General features: G+C 40.9%; 1 protein-coding gene across 1 annotated transcript in view; it reads right to left on the bottom strand.

Annotated features, from left to right (window-relative positions):
• naaladl2 (N-acetylated alpha-linked acidic dipeptidase like 2) overlaps window positions 1-25,848 on the bottom strand; it is a 406,458-nt gene that overhangs the window by 172,357 nt on the left and 208,253 nt on the right. The window contains 1 exon segment of the mRNA XM_077203075.1: window positions 5,122-5,259. Within this exon segment, the coding sequence (XP_077059190.1) occupies window positions 5,122-5,259 (138 nt within the window).

Genomic DNA, 25,848 nt, shown 5'->3' with positions numbered 1-25,848 from the left:
GTGGGATGGAATGAAATTAATGACAGGTCTGCATAAAGGCTCTAGCACTGTGTCATTAAATGGTTTTATTCTGATGAGCAGCTAGCAAATGAATTAAATAGTTTTTATATGCGATTCTCTAATAGTGATTTTAGCGAAAATATCGGTCACATGGGTGATAATTTGGTCAGTGATTGTATTTTTGATTTTGATATTGATGTAGGTGAGGTCAAATCATTATTTAAACAAACTAATGTTAGGAAAAGTCCTGGCCCTGATAACATCAGTGGTAGAGTCCTTAAGTCTTGTGCTGGTCAGTTAAGTGAGATTTTTAAGGTAATTTTCACTCTATCGCTTCAGACGCAAAAAGTGCCTAAGATTTGGAAACACTCTACTATTATTCCTGTAGCTAAGTGTAAGAACCCCAAGGTATTAGATGACTTTCGACCTGTAGCTCTCACCTCGTTGGTGATGAAGAGCTTTGAGAAGTTGATCAAGCAGGAGTTACTGAAGCAGGTAGAGGAGCAGTTAGACCCTCTCCAGTTTGCTTACAGGGCTGGCAGAGGTGTTGAGGATGCAATACTTAAATTGTTAAATTCGCTTTATCAACATCTGGAATCCTCTAAAACTCATGCGAGGCTCCTTTTTATTGACTTTTCCTCAGCATTTAATACTATCCAGCCCTTCTTGTTGGCTGAGAAACTTCAATCTCTTTTTATCTTGAATTCTAATTTAATTGGCTGGATACTGGATTTTCTGTCAAACAGGTCGCAGTGTGTTAGGGTAAATGGTGTCTTATCCTCAAAAGCCCTTACCTCCACAGGCTCTCCTCAGGGCTGTGTTCTTTCACCTTTGCTTTTTATTCTATACACAAATGACTGTAGGAGCAAGTATGAAAATAGGCACTGTGTGAAGTTTGCAGATGATACTGTTATAGTGAGTCTTTTGAATAATGAGGAGGATGGGCATGGTCCTGTAGTGGATGATTTCATTGCGTGGTGTGAAAACTTTTATTTGTCTATCAACGTTTCCAAGACAAAGGATATGATCATCGATTTTCGTAGAGGACAGCACAGTGTTTCACAAACTGTTATTCAGAAGATGAATGTTGAGACTGTAGATGAATACAAATATTTAGGAACCATTATTGACAACAAACTATCCTTTGAGAGCAACACAATTGCTGCCTGTAAAAAGGCCCAACAGAGACTTTTCTTCTTGAGGAAGATGAAGTCATTCAGCGTGTGTAGGACTCTTATGATCATGTTTTATCAGTGTTTTATTCAATCAGTCTTGACATTTTGTATTGTGGTGTGGTACAATGGCCTTTCAATGATTAACAAGCAAAAGTTAGCTAGGCTGGTAAATGTTGCGTCTAAGGTGGTTGGGGTACAGCTACCACAGCTGCAACATATATATGATGATCGGGTTCGTGGTAAGGCTAACCAAATTTTAAATTGCTTTGATCAACCACTTTATGGGGAGTTTAATTTGCTCCCCTCAGGTCGCCGTTTTAGGCTACCCATGTTACGAACCAGGCGTGCCAGGGATTCCTTTATTCCTGTGGCTATTAGGAACCTGAACTCACTTAGGTGATATCTTATGATTTTTATTTATTTATGACGTTATTCATTATGATATACTGATCTGTGTATTGCATTGCTTTTTTGTCATTGGTTCGAGGAAGGAGTGTCTCCATTGACTGATGTGTTGGTGTGTGTTTTGTGTTGTGTGTATTATGCTGCTGGCATCTGGTGGTGCTTTTATTCTGTGTTTGTTTTTTAGATCCTGCTGCACACTAAATTTCCTTTCTAAGGATAAATAAAGTAGAACTGAATATGCACCACTTTTATGATATTGGTAAAGTGCTTTTGAGTCCATTTTGAAGCTTGAATGAACCCATTTATTGTTCCACAGAAGAAAGTAAGTCATACAGGTTTGTAACAACATGGCCGTGAGTACATGACGACATTTGTTTCCTTTATTATTGAACTATCCCTTTAATGTGTGTTTTGGAACTTGACTATTTGTCTTTAAGCCCATTTCCTTTCATTTTGTCCCAGGGGCTGTAAATCCTTTACTTATCAAGCCAAGACAATGGCTCAGCCCCAGTGATGGGGTCTCCTGGGCGACCATGCAAAGATAAGAAGTGATTTTCACTCAATAGCAGGAATTAGAGACTAACAGCTCCTATTAAAATGTGTAACAAAAGTGTGGCTTTACACACATGCGCAGCCGAGGGGAGAGACTGAGAGCCGACTCAGAGCTCAGCGTGTTTTTGCGTTCACATGTGGGGGCAGACTGTGACAATGACTGTGCACATGTGCATGTTCCATATGGACAGAATGGCAGGTTCTGACACCTATTCCGATGTGATGGAGCTTACACACACACACGTGTCTGTATATACACACACATCAGGAAACATCACAAACATTTGCTGGCATAGTGGCACTAATTGTCATACTGGTATCTCATAACTCAGAACACCAACGGTGAGAAAATTCTTTCGTTTTTTTTTCTGACAGCGCAGGTAGAGAGACATCTCCCTCCATTTGGTAGCATGTTGTACAGTGTGCTTCATCATTTCATCACTGAAACAGAAACTGATGTTGTGTCTAATTTAAAATGTCTTTAAGCCCAGATATTTAAGCTACAGTAAACTTTAAATGTAATAAAAAAGCCTACAATTCAACCCTTTTGGGATTGGACATTTTTTTTAGACATGTCGAATGCTCAACAAGGGTGCATTTATTTGATCAAAACACAGTAAAAACAGAGATATTATGAAATATTATTACAATTTAAGTAAGTGTTTTCTATTTTTATATACGTATATTAAAATGAAATTTATTTCTGTGATGGCAAAGCTGAATTTTCTTATAGAAATCATTTCCCAATAGTATCAATGTTGAATACCATTGTGCTGCTTAATATTGTTTTGGAAGCCGTGATCATTTTTTTTCTTTTTTCAGTATTCTTAATGAAAAGTGTAAATCTTTATAAATGGCTTTACTGTCACATTTGGTCAATTGAATGTATCATGACTGAATAAAAGGGGTCTATAGAAATAATCTTGCTAACAAAAATATACAAATTTGGTTTCAATTAGTTTAACAAACTGATTTCAGTGTGATTTTTAGTCAGTTCACAGATGTATTACAGGTGTAGTTCATCATATAAACTATGAACATACATATTCCACAAACCTTTGACTACCAGAAAATGTCAAGATAATTTTTTGTCTTCAATTTGGAAAATATATCTATTGTTTTAATATTTAAAACCTTTTGATACATAATTCAAGACATTCGCAAACTTTAAAGATTGAGTGTTAAAATGTATTCCGGCATAAACAAGCATTTTCAAATATTAAAAACAAATACAACATGTGCACCGGAGACTGTTGATGATACGCATCTCAAGGATGCAGAAAACATATTAGTTATGGGACAGTTGTATAACAAAGTTGCATAAAAACTTTGGGCATCTTCACTTTCATTTTGAAAATGTGAAATACTTTTACCCTCAGATGAAGGTCAATGAGCAAAACTACATTTGTACATTCTTTGTTGGTCGATAAAAAACATCATCCCACTTGAATGACCTTTCCCTGAAGGTCTGTTCACTTAAATTCAATTATCTTCTCATACATGTCAACTCCTCCATCTGTCATTTTTATTTAGCCTGCAGCACATCTACCGTAGCTCCTGTGACCACATTCAACGTTACATCTGACCCCCCTGAAAGCTCTACATGAGAGAGTGCTGTAAAATGGCTGACCAGCCTTACTCTCATGGTTTCAATTAGGTCCCATGGGCACCCGTTGACTGATGTGTGTAATGGCCTTGGATATGGGCGTCCATAGCGAGGGCAACTTTAAGATGATGTGTAAAGCCTGTGTAATTTACCACAATCAGGAGTTACACCTGCACCACAGAGCATAAATCAACCAGCCTTGGCTTTCTGAGCACACTACCTTCTAATCTAGAGCCAAAGAGTGTGATACTATCTGCCACCAGCAGGTGGAACACTGACGTCATGTGCTCAGAGCTGCTTTTGATGGTTAAATCCCCAGAAGAACCATGAGACTGAGAAGAATAATGAATATTTCAGGCACAAAAGATTCTGTTTCAGAGCTTAGTGGAGACATACGGATTAACACGCATAAGGAAGAAAAAGAGAGCATCACAAAGCATGAGAGACACTAACAGGATGGAAGTATAATCGGTATCTTGAAATAATGAAAATCTGCAATCATATGATTGTCATTAAACAGTTGAACAGTTAAAGCATTCTGCAAAATACCACAGAGGAAATAAATAAATGACATGAGTGGGTAAATGAAAGGTTTTCCTTTCTTTCTTTGTGTGTGTGTGTGTGTGTATGTTGGGTGGGGGTGGTCAACTATCCCTTTAACAAACTAGTAGATCATATACATTAGAATCATTACATTTCTACTAACAAATTTTTTTTTTCTGTTTTGCATTTTAAGGGAGATGAGGGATATTTGTCATTATAATGGATATTTCAAATGTATTTTTACATGCACATAAAAGCTCACAATGGGATCCTGCCATGGCATAACTTATATATAAATAGTTAGCCTATATATATATATATATATATATATATATATATATATATATATATATATATATATATATATATATAAAGATGAAACATAATACACGTCAAGGAAAAAGTTAAGGTAAGATACAAAAATATTAAATCATTAGTTTGCCAACAGAAATGATTTATAGATATAACATAATACATAATTATTTAATATTAAATAAAAAATAAAATAAAATGCATATAATGCAAATGTATGTATGCATAATATCCAATAAAATAATGTATTTTATATAATAATTAACAATAATAATAATTATTTTTATTATAATAAGTATTATTAATTAATTTAATTGTAGAAAATTTAAACAAATTAAACAACAACTTGCCCTGAAATTACATTTTAGAGAAAAATGGATCAATGGATCAATAATAACTCACTGTAACAATCAGCCCTGGTCTATAATGTACAATTTGAAAACACTGCTGTAAGTCTACAGTAGTTACAGTACAGTATAGTATGGTTACAGTAAGTGCAGCAGGCATCGCTTCTGGCCTAGGGCTTACCTGCGGCTGAGGGCATGATCATAGGGACACAGGGTCTTCCCTGCCCCATGGCGGGGGCAGAGAGCAGGATTTTCGCTAAGGAGGCAGATATGGGCTGAACCAGCAACGATGTCAGGTTGTTGCGACTATCTCTCTCAGCTGTGAATGAGGGAACAGAAACAGAAAGAAAAACGTATTTCTTATTTTAGCAAGTCTTTATAACATCTATATCAAAACTAAAAGACTAATAACATCATTCCATCCCCAGAATTTCACCCTCAGCGTGCCATTTTCATTGATCATAATTTTGTGAGCGTTTAGAGCACGTCATGGGGCTCTTAACGCAACACATGAGCAAACCAATTACCCAATCAGAGAGCCTTCCTATTGTTTAACACCTCCACTGAGTCCTCTCACACATCTTCATCTAGGAGGCCGGATGAACGGCATTAGTCTGTTACGTGCTGCATAAATATAGTTGCAGTGGGGCCGGGTGGAGATGCATCTAGTAATGTGGGTTGAGCGAGAAGGGGTGGGCGAGGAGGTTCGTAATGCGCTGTAAATCAGACAGAAAGAGAAAGAAGAGCGCTGAGAGGTACCTGCACAGCAAGGCAGGGACGTATCAAAGCCCTTCCTCGGCACTGATTGCAGCTCACGGGCAGCAAACTAATAGGCCCGGAGATTTTAAGTTTGAAGAAACGGTTTCTAGCAAGCCAATGGGGATTTATATGGACGAAATGCTCCATTGATTCAGCCTCATTAAAACGGAGAAACGGTGAGCCTAATCCTGCTTTAGGAGCAAATTTATTTAGGAGCTTCAATTTTCTGCACCGGTGGGATGGGGTACAGTCCTCCACGAATAACAATCAGTAGACTTTTTTGTTACACAACACTCTATTACCTTCCACAGATAAATGTATTCACAAGCCACAATTATTTTACAGCAGTTATGTGGGAATGAACACAGAGGAAGGTCCCCTTGAAATAAGCTTCTTTTTTTGTCATAGGGGATACAGGAAGTGATTATTGAGCTTCAACTGGGGCTTTTGAAGTAACACGGTAAATGCAATTATCTGCTCAAAGGTCACAGGGGTCAAGGTCCTGTTGTATAGAGAGACTAGTATAGAGAGAGTAAACTCATTAGTCTAAACTCATCGTCTTTTACCGTCTAAATGTGAATCTATCTATCTATCTATCTATCTCAATTTAAATGCAATTCAAATTCATAAATTGAAAAAGAGCTTAAAATCCTCAATCAAAATCGGAAAGGTCAACAATCATGGCTGTGTTCAGTGCAGAAGTGAAGCTGTAGTGCTGCATATCCAGACACACCTGAATCTGATAATGGCTACACAGTGAACTGAATAACCCGAGAGACATAAAGTGACTTCTCCGTCTAATACTTTCGGGATGACTTGAGCACTCACTTTTTTTCTTTCTTTCTTTTTTTTCGGGATGACTAGAGCACTCACATTCTTTCTTTCTTTCTTTCTTTCTTTCTTGCTTTCTTGCTTTCTTGCGCTCTTGCTTTCTTTTTGTTTTTGTTTTACCAGCCTAAAAGTACTTTCATTCGTCTAGATAAATAAAACACAAACAAGGTTGTGGTCCATAGCTCTCATCCTTTCCTGTTTGTTCTATCTGTAGTACAGCTAAAAATGAACAAAATCCCTCAAAACCCATTAGGTCGCGCTCCAGCTGGAGATATTACACCGCTGGAAAAAAAGGAGTGCTGACCTTGATGAACTCCAGAAGAGAGTATGCACTCGCTGTTTCAGCCTGTAGATACTTTACAGAGGAGAGGCGACTGATATAGTGGAGTCCATTCTACAGGGGTGCATGAGAGGAGCATTTAATACCTCACATGTCAACTAACATGCTAATCTCAGGGTAAGAATGATTCATTGTGCCAGTGTGAAATACTGTACATACACGCTCTTCCCTCCATTTCCAGAGGACAGATGTTTGCAGCATGCAGAAGTTACGAGGGACCGTGTATTTTAATCTTCCTGTGCTGGTGTTACCCATTTGTTTGTTTATTTATTTTTCTGTGGAATGAACTAAATGCTGATACAGATGCAATATTAATTGGCATTATTAACCGATGGAGCATTAGATTTACCTCAAGAAAGCCATTCAATGCCCATAGCTCAACTTTTGTTAAATATACTGTATGTATTAAATAAATCTTTACTTCATTATTTTATATTATTTATATATATTTTTTATATATATTTTATATTATTTTTATATATATTATTTATATGTATATAATATATATATATATATATATATATATATACATTATATTATTTTATTGCATTTTTAAATAAATCTGTCATGAAAACTTTTTTTATTATAGCAACTGTTGAAATGTTTATATTTCAATAACGAATTGGAGTAGAAACTATATCACTAAAAAGTTACATGTACAACAATATATTCAATGTAATACTGTGCTACACATGCACGGCTAAAATCAGTTTGCAACCCCCCTAATTGCAAAGTGTCTTTATTTATTGTCCTGTCTGAAGCTTATTGTTTCATTTCTCATACAAATCTGCAAATAACTCATAAAAATTGTTTTTTTTTATTTTTTGACATAGTTGTAGTATTATTAGAAGAATTACATAGAATTTCATCTTGCATTATCTGTAAAATGCAGAGCTCTCCCTCTAAATTTTTTTTAAAATAAATAAATCTGTATATATATATATTTCCCCGAATGAATAAAAAAAAACTTTAAAATATGCATGCACAGTGACACACAGAGACTTTCCAACATCTTGACATCTTGTATTTCACTTTATCTTTTTTAGGGTTCAAGCAATGTTATTTCAACACTGTAATCAGCACAAACAAAGCTCCCTTATTCCACACAGAATTACTCACCTGATCTCCCTGTGAACTTTGTGCAGTATACAGATTCATATCACAAATCAATTAGATACTGCATGCTCAATACTATAGATGCTTCCCTGCTGATGCAACGGGCTGCATATTTGTAATTTCATTACATTTCGGTAAGCAAGATTAATTTACAAAGATTAACAAAGATTAACTAACATCATTATAATTAAAGTAGAAGTCAAGGTAGCACTAACAGGATACACAGTCACACTTGTACTATACAGTACAAACATCACCACTTCCACACACACACAAAAAAAAAAACAAGTGCTGAAAATGATCCAAAATAACTGTGAGAACATCATTTTTTTTTTACCAAACAAGCCTCCCAGGAACAGTTATTTGCTGAAGTGCGATTACCCACAGGGTTTAGACTCATTCCCTCCACACAGATATGCTCATGAGATATATATTACACGCCTGCGGTGGGGCCATATGTGCAGTGTTCAGATTACAAACACTTCAGTAGCTTACATGCAAACTTATTCATTCAGTCTCGATGTGTTACAAATCAAATCTCTGAGAATGACTGTAGTCAAGACAAGCTCAAGTCAATAAAGAACAGGGAAGAATTCTTCATTTTGAAGAATGAAGTGTAAGAGCTTCATGCACACATTCATTTGTAGACGAAATTATTCAACCCCCATTGCAAATCAGGCTTATTGGCAAAATGTACAGACTGTCAGCTGTTTGCAATGAACAAATCAAACAAAAGTAATTGAAATAGCTCAACACAACAAATGTTTCAAGTAGTTTCCCCAAATTCAACTGAAAATGCAACTTTTAATGACTTCTGCAGTCTCAAAATGATTTAACCCCTGAATAGAATCCCTCACAACAGCACAAATCTGCAAAACAGGTGTTGTCTCAATCACACGTGATGCAACTAATCAATGGCTTCATTAGTTGCACCAGGTTTGCTTGAGCTAGAACACATGAAATACCTGAAATGGCTAGGTTTGTTGAGTTTACATGTTTGACTGCTAGTTAGAAATATGGCTAAGTCAAAAGAATAGCCCAAAAAGTAAAGAGAAGACATCATCGCCCTTCACAAACAAGGAACGGGATACAGGTAAATAGTGAAGGCACTAAATGTTCCTAGAGACACCGTTGGAAGCATAGTTCGCAAGTTCAAAGTTAAAGACACATTGGTTACACTACCTGGAAGGGGCAGAAAAAGGAAACTATCAATGGCTGCAACCAGATTTCTGTGAAGACGGGTTCAGAAAAAAACATTGAGTGACTGCAAATGACCTGCAGCAAGACTTGGTGGCAACAGGCACTGACGTTTCAGCTTGCAAAGTAAAGCATGCACTAAACTCATGCGGCTATACTCCAAGACGTACACCACTACTGACCCAAAAGCACAAGAAAAGTGCTCAAAATCATATTTATAAGCCATAGCAGTTTTGGGATTCTGTTCTGTGGAGCAATGAAACAAAACTGGAACTTTTCGGCCCTATGGATCAGCGGTATGTCTGGAGGAATAATAATAAAGTATATGCTGAAAATAACCCATTACAGTTAAGCATGATGGGGCTCGGTGATGCTCTGGGGCTGCTTTGCATCCTCTGGCACAGGAAACCTGCAGCGTGTGGAAGACAAGATCAGGAAATCCCAGGAGAAAACGTCATGCCGTCAGTGAGGAAGCTGAAGCTTGGGCCTCATTGGACCTTCCAACAGGACAATGATCCCAAGCATACCTCCAATTCCACCAAGGCTTGGTTGTAGAAGAAGTCCTGGAAGATTTTACAGTGGCCATCACAGTCACCTGAATTGAACCCCATAGAAAATGTCTGAAGTGGAGGCTATTGCTCATGATGAATGGGCTAAGATTCCTCAGAAACACTTCAGAAGCTGGTGTTTGGTCACACATCTCATTTGCAACAGGTCATAACAGCAAAAGGGTGTTCTACTAAGTACTAAAGATGTTTGCCATCGAGGGGTTGAATAATTTTGAGACAGCAGAAGTCATTAAAAGTTGCATCCAGTTAAATTTGGGGAAACCACTTGACACGTTTGTTGTGTTAAGCTATGCCAATTACTGTTTGATTTGTTCATTGCAAACAGCTGAAAGTCTGTAAATTTTGTCAATAAACCTGACTTGCAATGGGGATTTAATCATTTCAAATACAACTGTATATATGCGTTGAAAATACCATGTGAGCATACTACTGGTACTACTTAGTATGCAGTACAAGTGTACATACACACATTATATTCTAGAATACTGTGTCCTCAAAATTCAATTGTGTGCTCAAAATCAATTGTATACTATTCGGATAAATATTTTATATACAGTATGCACTAAAGTAAGCAGTCCTACAATATTTTATTAAATATACAAATACAGACTTTATGTTTGTTCTGTGAGTCATTTGAAGCAAATGAAATTGATCTCGCCTTAAAAAAACACAGTTTAACATACGACATGGAGTCGCACATTTACATGCAAATTCATTTTCAAAAAAGCAGGTCATTCATTTCCATAAGAACAATGGCAGCAGTTTTCATGCAGAGAACTTACTCATCTCTCTAGAGTTTAAGTGATTATACAGTCTTGCTTACATCCCTTCAATTTTTTCTTTTTTTTTTAAACCTGAGGTCACAACCATAAATTTGCTGTTTCCTTTTCTGAACAGCTTTTTGCAGTGACTACAGCAGCTTAAGGCCTGTTTCACACATACTCCGTTTGCAGTGCGTATGCGGTGCGTGTTGCGGTGCGTATACGTATACGGTACAGAATGAATGAAATTAACAATTTAGCTTACTATTAAGAGCCTACTATACAGATTGTTGATGATTTGCGTGTTTTGTTATTGTATCCGAGGCTGGTGTAAATGAATGCCAGCTTTCTGAACAGGGGCGGGGAGCAGCAGCTCATTAGCATTTAAAGGGACACACAAAAATGGCATGTTCCCCTTCAGGGACTACCGCTGCGTGAAATCGCAGTGGGAACGCCCTCAGCGTGACGCGTCTGAAGCATGAATGAAATCAGTCAATGGAGAGAATGAGTGTACGGCGAGTGACGTCATCGACCAGGAAGCTATAAATATCCCCTGAGTACACAACACGCCAGCTTTTAGTTACTTCAGCAGCTCTGTGTGTGTCTGAATCTGTCGATTGTGTTTGTCTGTTTTGTCAGGAGTTTTCACTATATATATTTTATATAAAAAAACCAATATGAGCGAGCAGTATAAGAAGTGTGTTCCCCCCTGTACTCGGCACATCACGGGTGGGGATTCACACGAGCTAAGTGTGGCTTGTTTGGGAGTGCAGCAATGCCCAGTCGGCTCTCGAGGGAGTCGATTGTCAGCATTGCGAGCGTTTTCCCTTGAGAACTCTGCGCTCGCGGCGATCGCTCTTCGAGGAGAGTGATTTGCTGCGAGCTCCCCGAGGCTCGGGTCCCGCTTCTGTTGAGGCAGAGCGGCGGCGCTTGTCTTGGGGCTCGCAGATGGATCTCGCTGGCGACGTTGAGACGGGCTCCGCCCTATCTCAGCTATCTCCGACGAGATCTAGTGCCTCTCACCCGGCTCTGGAAGCACACGCTGCGGCGGTTACTTCTGCCCGGGTGGAGGCACATGATGATGTTGAATTGAGATTTTCCAGTTCTGAGGAGCTGGATGTCGAAAGTTTATTATCAGAGAAAACTAGTTTATCACATTATACTGCAAATGAAGAAGGTTTGATGGATGTATTATCTCGGGCTGTTGAAAAGCTAAAAAAAGTAAAAATAATAATAAAATAACAGTATCGAGTGGCCAGCTGATAGACAGGTTTCTAGAATTAAAAGCAATCTAGATGATAGATTTCTGTCTGCACGACCTCAACCTTCTAGCCGGTGCTTACCGTTCTTCCCAGATCTTCATGCTGAGTTTTCAAAGACCTGGGTTAGACCGGTTTCAAGTAGAATTTGCACAAATCAGTCCAATGCTTATGGTAACATTGTTGGTGCTAAATCTGCTGGTTATGTGACGATACTGTAGGCGGAGGAGACGCTTGCGAGCTATCTCTCTCCTGCTTCATCGTCTTCACTTAAAGCACCGGCTCTTCCACCAAAAAATAAATAAATAAATAAATAAATAAATAAATATATATACCTCTGTGCTGGTGGGGAAGGCTTACTCGGTGGCTCGGCAGGCGGCTGCATGTTTGCATACGATGACTTTTATGCAGGCTTTTCAGGCCGACCTGCTCAAAGGAAATCTGAGGGGGGTCCCCGCCGAGAGAGACTTGCGTTCACCTCCCTTAAGGGTGCCCTGTCTCTCCTGGCGCCCTCAGGGGCCCGTCCTACTAACCCTGCCGAAACAGGGCGTAGAAGGGTCTGGCGAGTGCTTTCCCGAGGGACGCTCGCCGCCTCTAAGGAGGGTTCTAGTGTGTTCAGACAAGTCGTTCCCTGCCGGTGCGCCGTTACAGGGCACTGTGTCTGTCACGCAGAATGTTCAACCAGAGCAAAGTCTTTCGTCGAGTTCGTCTTCAAAAAGAGCACAGCAGAAGCGGAGTGTCACGTCTCGTGCCCCCCTGCAGAGAAACTGGAGGGACGAGGAAAAGTCGAAAAAGTCCTGACGGGCTGAACGTCAGGACTCTGAGGGTGGTCCCCATCGGGAAAAACTTGAGTTCACCGCACAAAAACACGGTGCCCTGTCTTTCTCGATGCCCTCAGGGGTCTGTTCTACTAACCCTGCCTATACAGGGCGTAGAGACACTCGGCGAGCGATTTCCCGAGGGACGCTCGCCCCCTCCAAGGAGGGTTGTGGAGTGCTCAGACCAGCTGTTTCCTGCCAGTATGTTACAGGGCGCTGTGTCTGTCACTCGGGATGTTCATCCGGAGGCCAGCCTCGAGAGGCTGGTTCCCTTAGTAGAGTTCCTGGCGGAATGGGTCCCCCACCCAGCAGGGAGTTAGGATACTACTTCATCGAAAAAAAAAAAAAAAAAATCCTGACGTGCTGAACTTCAGGGTTCTGAGGGTGGTCCCTATCGTGAAAGACCTGAGTTCACTGCACAAGAACACGGTGCCCTGTCTTTTCCGATGCCCTCAGTGGTCTGCTCTACTAACCCTGCCTTCACAGGGCGTAGAGAGACTCGGCGAGCGATTTCCCGAGGGACGCTCGCCCCCTCCGAGGAGGGTTGTGGAGTGCCCAGACCAGCTGTTCCCTGCCAGTACGTTACAGGGCGCTGTGTCTGTCACTGGGGATGTTCAAATCAGATCCGAGGACTGGTTTGTCATGATAGATCTAAAGGACGTTTACTTCCATGTATCTATCCTCCCTCAACACAGGAAGTTCCTGAGGTTCGCTTTCGGGGGCGAAGCGTACCAATATCGGGTTCTTCCGTTCGGCCTAGCACTGTCACCCCGAACATTCACGAAGTGTACGGATGCTGCTATAGCCCCGCTGAGGTTACAGGGCATCCGCTTTCTGTACTATATAGACGATTGCTTGATTCTAGCTCAATCGGAACAACAGGCGGTTCGGCACCGAGATGTCGTTCTTGCTCATATCAAGTGACTGGGGCTGAGGCTCAACGCCAAAAAGAGTGTTCTTTCTCCATTACAGAGAACCACTTTTCTAGGTGTAGTGTGGGATTCAACGACGATGCAGGCACGATTGTCACCTGCTCGTATTGCTTTGATTCTCGCTGCAGTAGATCAGGTCAAGCTAGGCCAGTCATCCACTGTAAAACAGTTCCAGAGACTGCTAGGTCTCATGGCAGCTGCGTCCAACGTGATACCTCTTGGCCTCTTGCACATGAGACTGTTACAGTGGTGGCTCAGGACCAAGGGATTCTCCCCGAGGGGAAATCCGCTTCGCATGATCGTGAGTTTGCGACGGTGTCATCACGCCCTGATCATGTGGAAAGATCCTTGGTTTCTGTCCCAAGGCCCTGTGTTAGGAGCTCCTTGTCGTCGCGTTATGCTAATGACAGATGCCTCTCTCACGGGTGGGCTCAGGGTCTGTGGGAGGACCATCATCGTCTGTGGCACTTAAACTGCCTAGAGATGTTGGCGGTGTTTCAGGCTCTGAAACACTTCCTCCCAGACCTAAGGGGCCACCATGTTCTTGTCCAGACAGACAACACATCGGTGGTTTCTTATATCAACCATCAGGGGGGTTTGCGTTCTCGCCCGCTTTACAAACTGGCACATCAGATCCTTCTATGGTCCCAGGGGAAAATTCTTTCTCTGAGAGCTTTTATCTCCCGGGGTATTTAAATCAGGGGGCAGACATCCTGTTAAGACAGGGGCCGAGGCCCGGGGAATGGAGTCTTCACCCCGAGGTGGTGGAACTCCTATGGAAACATTTCGGTCTTGCCGAGGTAGACCTATTTGCTTCTCGAGAAACATCACACTGCCCGCTGTGGTTCTCTCTCAGCCATCCAGCCCCGCTGGGGTTGGATGCGATGGTACATCCGTGGCCGAGGTCACGCTTGTACGCTTTTCCCTCGATCGCTCTGCTCCCAGGAGTTCTGGAGAGGGTTCGCCGGGACGGGCTCAGTCTCCTGCTAATAGCCCCGTTCTGGTCGGCCCGGGTATGGTTTGCGGACCTAGTGTCTCTCCTCAACGGCTCTCCCCTAGAGATACCGATCAGGAGAGATCTGCTCTCTCAGGCGAGTGGGTCGATCTTTCACCCCCGTCTAGAGCTATGGAGGCTGTGGGCTTGGCCTCTGAGGGGGCCCAGCTCATAGATTCTGGTCTCTCGGCTGAGGTCGTTGAGACCATCCTCCGATCCAGAGCTCCCTCCACGAGGAAGTTATATGCCGCGAGGTGGAAACTTTTCACCTCTTGGTGTGGAGAGCGCCAGCAGGACCCAGTTAACTGCCCGGTTGGTACAGTCCTGGATTTCCTGCAGGACCGTCTCTCCACAGGGTTATCCCACTCCACACTGTAGGTGTATGTGGCGGCCTTAGCTGCTTACCACAACCCTTCAAGTGGAGGTTCCCTCGGGAAACACCCGCTTATGTCTCGCTTCCTTCGTGTCACCTTGAGGCTGAGGCCTGCAGTTCGCACAAGGGTACCAGCTTGGGATCTGGCCGTCATCTTAGAAGGTCTCTCCCTTGCTCCTTTCGAGCCCATCGAGGAAGTTTCGGAAAAGTTTCTTACTCTAAAGACTATCCTTCTTCTCGCTTTCTCATCTCTAAAAAGAATTGGAGATATTCAAGCACTTTCGGTGGCTCCCTCGTGCCTGGAATTTGCTCCTGGTTGGTTAAGGCCTTTCTCTTTCCGAGACCAGGTTATGTTCCTAAGGTTCCAACTGTTTCAGTTAGACCTATAGTTCTGCAGGTTTTCTGTCCTCCGCCTTTTCTGGCGTCAGACCAGGAGAAAATTAATTTGCTGTGCCCAGTTTGGGTTTTGATTCTTACGTCCACAGAGCTGCCCTGTGGAGGAGATCGGAACAAATGTTCGTCTGTTTGGGTCACCTAAGAAAGGGTGTCCTGCATCTAGAAAAAGGATGAGCAAGTGGGTGGTCGAGGCCATCCCACTTGCTTATGGTTCGGCCCATCAGCCTTCACTTTGGCTGTAAGGGCTCATTCCACCCGGAGTATGGCTGCTTCTACAGCTCTTCTTTCAGGAGCTTCTCTTCAGGACGTTTGTGATGCGGCAGGCTGGTCCTCACCGCACACTTTCGTTAGATTTTATTCCCTCGATCTTAGCTCCACTCCGGGGCTCAAGTTCTCTCGTCGGTTTGTGTCTCCTAATGACACACGACGGGGATTTGGTCGTATGGGGATGTGGGTATTGCGTTCCCACTGCGATTTCACGCAGCGGTAGTCCCTGAAGGGGAACGTCCCGGGTTACGTATGTAACCCTAGTTCCCCGAAGGGACGGACGCTGCGTGTCCTGCCATACTCTCGGCATCCCCTTGGGTCGCTGCTTCAGTAACTTTTAAGCTGGCGTGTTGTGTACTCAGGGGATATTTATAGCTTCCTGGTCGATGACGTCACTCGCCGTACGCTCATTCTCTCCATTGACTGATTTCATTCATGCTTCAGACGCGTCACGCTGAGGGCGTTCCCACTGCGATTTCACGCAGCGTCCGTCCCTTCGGGGAACTAGGGTTACATACGTAACCCGGGACGTTTTTGCTCACCCCCGAAAAGGGGCAAATTTGACAAGCTATAATAAATGATCTAGGCTGTATTTTGAGCTGAGATTTTACAGACACATTCTGGGGACACCATATAATTATATTACATTTTGTGAAATAAATAAATAAATAAATAAATAAATAAATAAATAAATAAATAAATTCTAGCATTTCGAGATTAAAGTCGAATTTTTTTTAGATTAAAGTCGAAATATTCCGAGATTAAAGTCAAAATTACGAGCATACAGTCTTCCGTAGAAGTTCTTATTTAATCTTTTAATAATATTTCTGATTATTGCCATTGTAGTTTCTCTTACGTCAAACAACAGTCAGTAGGCCCACTTTTCAGCACAACAGAGAACTGTCCTTGAGAAAGTAAGAAATAGAAAGAGGAAGAGTGACACTCTCTCACGCTGTGAGGGACACATTAGTCATATTGCACATGGGTGTATTGAGAAATAGGCCACACAGACAAACTTATATTGCATTAGACACATGCCAAATTCTGCTGTGACTTGAACAGTCATTCATAAATGAACAGATAAGGGACACATGCAACGTGCAATGTTTAAAACAATGTTTAAAATTAAAATCTAAAAAAAAATGTTACTAGATTAACAAATAAATGTAAAAAGATTCACAAAAATTATATAAAAAAAAAAAAAATATATATATATATATATATATATATATATATATATATATTTATATAGATCCACAGATACATGTAAAGAGTTTACAAAAAAATAATACATTTCACAAGTTAATAAAATGAGATTTGCAAAATAAAAATACAAATATGGTGTATGTCACAAACACATCTCTGCCTGGCATTCATTTGTGAATTTCTTCCTTTGCAGTTTTGAATCGCACACATTTGTGGATTTTGAAACACTTCTAGCATCAAGATGTGCAGACAAATGCACAAATAAGTGGACTCCACTCACCGTATACTAAAGCCATTCAGATAACAGCCACATTGCGCTGACCAATCATACCACATTCTTGCTACAACCAATAACGTTTTGCTTTACACTCGGGGCAGGAACACAGACCTCAAGACAGTCATTGACATTCAGTTCAACAGCTGATAAAGAAGTTTGGAACCAGCAAATACCACAATGTTCTCAACCGAAATAAACCTGTTATTAGGTGACATTATTTCAATCTCCTTGGACCTGCTGGTCAAGTTCCCTAAGGAAATGGCCGATCTGACACAACAGTACATTATGGAATAATGATGTGTTTCAAAATAACTTGAAAACCTTCTGTGGCTGGCTGAAACCAAGTTTTATTTGTTAGATGAATGTGTGCGAGTGCATTTGTTCAGATCATCCTTTAGATCTTTCCACTGTCACAAAATCACACTCTAGATATGACCAAACCAATATATATCGCCTGTTATACATTAGAAAGTATTCAGTGAATGTGTAGCTCCATTGCTCTGTGTCAGATGAGAAATTCACAGACGGCATCCATGCAGATTGAAAATTACTCAAGAAATCCACAGTAACCCACCGCAGATGTTTGGGCCAATAAAATAAAATAAGTAGTAGTCCTGGTCCTCACTGTGGCATCCGAGTGTTTAAAATGGCATAATTTCTTAATTGACCTTTATTTTGTTTTTATGATTAGTTGCTGGAGTATCAGCAGAACTGAGGGACGGCAAATTCTTGTTTAATGATGATTAGGTTTTAATGACAGCTTAATAGCTTCTCTCTTTTTGTTCTCACCTGCAGGAGCCTTACACAACACACAGATCATTATATGCCCTCAAAATCACACATTTCCACATATTTTCGAGCAACCTGTAGCGACAATGAGTCTTACATTAAATTAGCTCAAATTATATATAGGGAATTTAATAATTAGTCATGAATGATTAATATATTGCATATTACAGTTAAATTATCGAAGCTGAAAATAGATCGATTGTATATATGAATGATCACCATAATGGGTTATGGTTCGTCATTAATATATCAATAGTCTTATTACAGATCGATTATATGAGATAACCTTAAATGGAATTAATTTAGTTATCGAACAATCTGTTTGTCCAGCAAACGGCCGTAAGATTAACTTATCAATTTTCAACAAAAATTATCTCTTTCTTATAATTCCAAAAAAGCTATTTTCTGGCCATGAAAAATCACCTTCTTGTTATTATAAAATTTAGGTTACTGAAATAGTAACGAATTGTAAAGCTTTGTAGCAAAAGGGTCGAACACTTCATTGACTTTGTAAAAATGAGAACTTTAGACAATTAGCAATCAAGAATATAATGGTTTTAATAAAATGAAACTACGGATACAGAATTCTACATTTAAACCCGGGATACATGTATGTACAATAAACAGTAAAACTAACGAGACAAACGAATAAACACGGGAGTGAGAGAGAGAGAGAGATTGAGTGAGAGAGAGAGAGAGTGAAATATATATATATATATATATATATATATATAGAGAGAGAGAGAGAGAGAGAGAGAGAGAGAGAGAGATAGAGGATGAGAAAGTGAAACTAACGGTCAGGATGAGAGAGATCACCGGGGTGATCGCAGCATGGCAAAAATCACAGACAATAACCCTTAGAGAGGCAACAACAAATCACATCAATCAAATCAAATCAAATCAATAACCTATACTTGCGTATATGGTTCTCTTTGTGTGAGCTGAAGAACGCAGAGTCGTGTGCGTGTTTGTCCTTCGGCGCTATAGGCTTGTTCTCTCGTGTCTTCCGGGGCGAGCAGACTCGCGGGAAGTTTTAAAGGTTCACCGAACGTGAAGTTACCATGGAAATAGTTCAGAGTTCATCCCCCTCGGGAGGGAGAGGCGAAGAATGAAAATAAAACTTAGTAAAGAAAGGAAAAGAAAAGAAACGCGGTGTAATGCTCCCTAAGGAGCCATGGGACCGGACACCTCTCACAGGGAAAGTGCTTTTCTTTCGAGAGACTCCTGTGTCAGTTTATTATAGAGAGGAGGGGTTCACGCCTGCTTCGCGTATGTGAACCAATCATCTTAGAGCATCTCGAGCGGGAAAAGTTCTTCTTTGTCTTGTCAGGATAATTGATGATGCTATAAAATTTTGTCATTTCTAGCCAGAAAGATTGTACACACAGAACAATACATTTTACTGTAATATCCTATGTATGACTGGTTTAGTCAAAACAAGACGGTCAAACAGGTACCAAGAATGGCCGGAAAGAGTAGAAGAAACATAAAGTTACATTCAAATGCAGAATTGCACACATTTAATGTTCACTCACACGACTATAAAGCCATAATACCGGCTACCATGACCTAGGAAAGATCAAATTCATGTTTATACATTTCTTAAGTGGTTATACTTATAGAAAATAGATAATTGCAGAGTCTATTCCTCTTTCTTTATCAGAATTCAAGTGGGATCTGTGATTCCCTTGGAATTCCTTTTGGGGGTCATAAAGTTTTATGACCTAGCAAGAGGGAGAGTTTACAGAAGATGATACTGTTAGGTAATCTTTCTTTAGAAATACACTTAAGATTTGAAGTTACCGACCAGTCTCCAATTACATCTATAGAATAAGACAAAACTAATTAGATATGCATGCATACAGGAAGGTTAGATACAATTCTGTGTTATATACATTAAGGACATTCCTATCCTAAGTTGCACACAAAGGACGTTTGTGTGCGGGTATGTGTGGTGTGTGTGTGTGTATCCTTAGGGCATATTGTCCATCCGTGGTGTGCACCACGTGAGGGTTTCGAGAACAACGGGGACCTGTTTCTTGATTGCGCAATGCGTCATAAATGGAGTTAATCAATGACCTGCTGGCAGACATTGGGGCACCATTTCACATGATTCAAGGTTTTGTGAATTAAACATATATGTGTTCATATTTGTTCAGTAGTGAAAGGAAAACAGGATTCGGTCAGTCGCTACAAACCAAAAAAAGTAAAAATCAAAAAAAGTTTGCACAATGAACAGCCACTTTTGAAATCACTTTCTGTGTAAGGTATGGGTCGTAGCTGCTTAACTACTGTCACATGTAGTTGCTGGCAGACAGATGAGGAAGACTAATACGATTCAATTTAAAAGGTTTATTCTCTAAAGATACAACAGGAAGGCAAACGGATAGCAACACACATTGAACATAGACAATACCGGACACTGGACTGAAACAGAACTGAACATATATACAGGTCTTAATGATGGTGACTGATGAGTGCACAGCTGAATGTGATTAGTGTCCGTGAAAACAAATGAGTGACGTAGGCAGGTGATGACAAAACATAATGAGTCCAAACTAACGTGAATGTGACAGAACGCCCCCTCCCAGTAGGCGTGACCTTGTGCCGTGAAGAGAAGATGAAGAGGATGAGGGGATGGCGAAGGGATGGCAAGGACAGGCAGATGAAGACGATAAGGGGATGGCGAAGGGATGGCAAAGATGGGCAGATGAAGAGGATGAGGGGATGGCGAAGCGACGGCACAGACAGGCAGATGATGGTTCTGGGGTTGGATGGACGACCAGGAAGAAGATGAACAACAAAGTCCATGGTGGTGATGAAGGTGGAGTGAGCCAAGGGGTGGCCTTAAGCAGGGGATGATGGCTGTTCATCCAGGCCACAGCTAGAGTGGTGCCCCACGGTGATGTTGACGGAGGGAGGAGCCATGGGGGAATACTGATGAAGTACGCCATGGGGCTGACCGGAGAAGATGACGACGAGGATGGAGCCCACCGCGCAGCCGATGAGCCGAGGTGGTGGAAAGGTGAAGATCCTAGTGGCCACAGCGACGACCTCCCGAGAGTGAGGTGGGGGTCCGGAGGTCTGAGGGTGAGTTGGAGTGACCAAGGGCGGAGGTGGAGCCTGAGGCATGGCGGAGCAAGCCGTAGCAGAAGTGATTGAGCACCATAGAGCACCGGACTGTCTGCAAGTCCACAGTGAAGGTGAAGCGATGTCTGACTATGGTGGAGCCGGCGTGTCGAGGGAGTCTGGCGAGAACGAATGGCCGATGGTCCACGCCGAGGTTGAGGGTGGAAGGAGCCCAGGTGCGGGAGCCAGGGCGACAGGTCGAGGTAGAGCATAGTGCACCAAGGCTGTAGGCGGAGCCTCGTACTCCCCATGCCCAGGAGAAGATGGCTCCCGACAGGCCCGAGGTGGTACCACGCTACTGAGAGACAGAGGTGGTGCTGAGGGACTGAAGGGTGATGGAGATGACTGGGTGGCACATATGGCTGGAGACTGGGGGATTGACTGGAGTACCATGCAAAAACTAAAAAAGAATAGAGGGTTTTGAATAGACTGGAGATGTGGTGGGAGAGGAAGGCTGGGCAGGGCCGGCAAGACAGGTAGAGGACTGACAGGTTCGGGCAGAAGAACAGGTGCTATACAAATATGCTCTCCAAAATAAAATTTTAAAAAATGTAGCCAAAAACGCACTCTAAGTAGCGGGGGTGGTTGGGCGGGGCTCACTTCCGAACCCTCGACATCCACCAGCAGTGGTTGCTGGCAGACAGATGAGGAAGACATACTGTATATGACTCAATTCAAAAGGTTTATTCTCTTAAGATCCAACAGGAAGGCAAACGGATAGCAACACACACTGTAAATAGACAATACTGGACACTGGACTGAAACAGAACTGAACATATATACAGGTGTTTATGATGGTGACTGATGAGTGCACAGCTGAATGTGATTAGTGTCCATAAAAACAAATGAGTGACGTAGGCAGGTGATGACAAAACATAATGAGTCCAAACTAACGTGAATGTGACAACTACAATCTGAATGGAAATAAAATAGCTAAACGAATTAACCCTTGCTGAATAAAAGTAATCTTACTGACACCATTTGGGTGAAAAGTCGGAAAGTCATTTTGACAGATGACGCCTAGGGTGATCTATTGTAACTTTTAACTGTGATTCTCAAGCCTGTCCACTTGTTGGTAAGTGCGGGCTTTTCTGAGTTACGTTGCTGATTTATTAAAGTCTTTCTGTGGATGAAACATTGATTGAGCGATTACATGACAGACATGATTTCGGTAAGTTTGACTATTTCTTTTTAACATATTTTCTGATGTCCATTTATCTTTATTTCGTTCTGTAACGTAGTGGGATGATCACGTTCACTTGCGCTTCACTTCGCTTGAACTGAGGTGCAACAGTGACCATTTGCGCCACATTAAAGAGCGCCAAAACGGTATTTGTTTCAATTTTGTGATAAAATGGACATAATTTGAATGCTGAGTTTCATGTCAAAAGTACATTTTCAAAACATTCATGATGAGACCTGAAAAGTGACGCACAGTCTCTGTGCTTTCTCTTCATAAATAAATAAATGCATAATCTAACCTGAATGCTTGTCCTAAATAAAAAAAATTAAATTAAAATTAAAATAACGGGTAATAATAGATTATGAGAGAATTTTTACGACCATGTCTGTCAAAATGACGGACACTGCAGTAGTCTAACGCGACTTCTTTAGAATTTAACATCTATAAATGTTGGTGAATACAGCTGCTCTTGAGGGGCAAAAAAGCAGTTGCATTATGAACTGAAAGTGAGTTTTTAGACCACAGGGCATCAGACAAGAAGTCTCCAGTCGGCTGCATATCTCACACCAATGTTGTTAAAACACACTCTCCCTCTCTTTCACACAAACACACACATTTCTTCTCAGAGTGAGCACACTGCCTTCTTCATTACTGCCCATTTTGTGAGGTAGAGGCTTCCGGCTAAAGCCATAATCGCCGCACACACTCAGCATGCTAAGAGAGGAATGGATTCAGGATTCAGAGCCAGAGGGCTAGCAGAGAGGCAAAACTGTAAATTCTTGTCTGGTAAAATTATTCCCTATTTGCAGAGGCTAAACTGTGGCCATGTCTCTCAGGATATATGGAAAGGGCCGGCCCCTGCAGGGAAGGTTCATGAGTGAGAGGTGGCTTGACAGCAGCAGCGCTTGACAAAAATAAATAACATTAGAACTAGGTAATTCTATAAATACAGGGCTGACTTTTGCAGTTCACTAAAAGCAGAGAAACATTGTGATCAAGAGGAATCACATGGTCTTTCTCACAGATTTAATCTGTGTTCTAAATCTGTGTTCAAATTTTCCAACCAAGCATATCTCTTTGTACTCCGATCAGCTAGAGGCAATTTTAATTATAATAACCAAATGCAATTTAACCCTAACCAACCAACCAACCAATCAATCAATCAATCAATCAATCAAACAAACAATCAATCAATCAATCAATCAATCAAAAACAAACAAATAATTAAATACATTTATATTGATCAATTATTGTAATAGTGGTCAGTATGTTTTACTACTGCATTTTACCTATTACTGTTAAATTGTTCAGCCATTTGATGTGTTTGTAACTGAGAAGAACAAAAGATAAAAATAAGTGTTGGTGCTTGAATGGCTGCAGAAATTCTCATTACAAAGTCACAAACACTTCTGTCTAATTAGTTTGAAAACAGTGAATAATAATAAAACACTGACATGTTGACCAAGTAGAGCATATCAAAAAGGTAAATTAATATTAACAAAGATATTAACCCTCATGTTTGTAGAAATTAGGTTTATGTTCTTTATGTTAAAGGTCCAAGAGACCCTAATGCTGCATGTTTGAAAATAATAGTAATTTAGTAATTCAAATAGTAAAATAGTCTTTTTTATTGTTATTATTTAAGTTTCTCTCATCTCTTTCACAAAACCTTAACAAATCCAAATTCATAGGCACTTACAATAATAAAGTATGACAACTTTGATAAACAAACAATCAGTTTTCAAAAGATGAGGAAAAATCATGAATAAACAATTTGAGACTTAAATCTGCAGTACGTAACTTTTTTGGGTTAAACTTTATCCAAAATAAATTTTTGAGCGAGTACGTAACCAGCCAGTGTTCAAAACTATCGGCTTGCCTTATCTCGATTTAAAATGGTAAGCTTTTAATAATGTTTTTTTATTCCAGTGGTACTGGTGGATTTCCGTGGGAAATTTGAGCATGTCTTTGCTTCATTACGTCACATCTGTACACATAAAGAAGGTGCCTCGGAGTATTAGTCGACTGTCTGCTTAATATTTGCTACCACTTTATTTTGTTGGTCCTCCAACAGATATTCTACTGACTATAAGTAACTTAGCAACTACAAGTCAATTTATTCTCCTAACCCGAACCCTAACACCTAACCATAACCTAACAGTATACCGACAGTCAACTACAGTCTACTAATACTCTAATGACAGTTAGTAGACATGTAGCTGCAAAGTTACGTATAGTTAGTAGAATGTCTAAAATGGACTATCGAAATAAAGTGTAACCCCAGTGACAACTGGAGATTCACCCGTTGTAAAACACAAAAGACTTCGGACTGGCTACAGAAAAAATAGACTGCAACCGGGCCCATGCAAAAACAAGGATAAATATCGGAAGGGCATTAAATGTAGTCACGCAATGCTGATGTTGTTTACATTAACGATTTGAGAATAAAGTGAAAATTCTTATGTTGGTCATACTTCCAAAACGTATAATCTGTGATTCCGAATGACCGTATTCACACCGTCGCGCTGACTGACAGCCGCACATTCTCCTCAAAACATTGGATTCATCCACGCAGTGTTGTACCGAGGCACAACCCACGTTAAGTTGATAATTCCGCGAATAACTCCAATTGCAGATTTCGAACACAGATGGCGACAAAGACTGCAGCTTTAAATTAAACTTAAAGTGTATTTATGAGATGGTAAACAAGGTCTCTCACAGTCCAAACAGACTATGAGAGTTATTTTTCCGTCATTACTAATGTTTTCTTGTGTACCTCTACAGCAAATCTGCAGCACAAGAGGATATGGATTAATTTAAAGCCTTGGTTATGTGAACTGTGTCCATGTTTTCTGTGCCAAATAAAGCTATTTATATATCATTACGTTCCTTTCTCAGTGCAATAAGGGCAAACCTATAGCCATCTGACAGGGGCCACGTTTCTGGCACGGTGTTCAACAGCAGGGGTCTGAGCAACAGGAGAAACTAAGCATCCCTCCCACCCTCTGCAGATGAGATAAGACAGTCCTAGCCGGCCCAGGCAGGGGGCAGCCCCGACCTTCTGAAAGAGATGGCAGAAAGCTTATGGCCTGCAGTGCTGCTGCCCACCCATCCTCCATGAAAAACACATCTAAACCTCCATAATGTCATTCACAAATTCTCAAATGCTGTGAGTGACAGTCCTTTATTTCAGTAGAAACCTTAAAAAAACATCCTTATGATACGTTGAACTACCCCATGTTCACCACTTTCTACACCTCAAAGAAGAGAAATATATAATAAAAAAAGACTACTCAAAAATGCATTATATTGGTGATGATGGCAGGACGTGCCGTTCAACATTAGACTGACATATTAATCATGCCAAATGGACAGAAGTGCCGCTATTGAGAAAATGTAGACGGCAGAGTAATTTCCTCAACTTAAGGCCCTTGTGCACTTTGGAAACAGCGCTATCATGCTCACAGAAAGAGCTGAAGAAGTAGAAGCAGCATTTCCATAATGTTATTGACCAAGTGCCACATTTCTGTCTGGAGTGTGATGCACCCTCTGTTTTATTTGCATGTCTATTAGCTGAAATACCAATCAAATGATAGTGATGGTAGAAAAGGCAATTTTCAGCCTGAGTGCATTCCAAATGCTCATTGGTTTTAGGGGTAGAAAGGAAAGAGAACACATGAGGATCAACTCCAAGATGCAGGAAAGGGTGTCA

Source organism: Siphateles boraxobius, unplaced genomic scaffold (assembly GCF_051911475.1).
Source record: "Siphateles boraxobius isolate OS27281-9 unplaced genomic scaffold, OSU_SipBor_1 5, whole genome shotgun sequence".
In the NCBI taxonomy this organism is placed as follows: Eukaryota; Metazoa; Chordata; class Actinopteri; order Cypriniformes; family Leuciscidae; genus Siphateles; species Siphateles boraxobius.
Note: the sequence above shows the minus strand (reverse complement) of the source record. Positions and strands in the feature narration are given on the sequence as shown.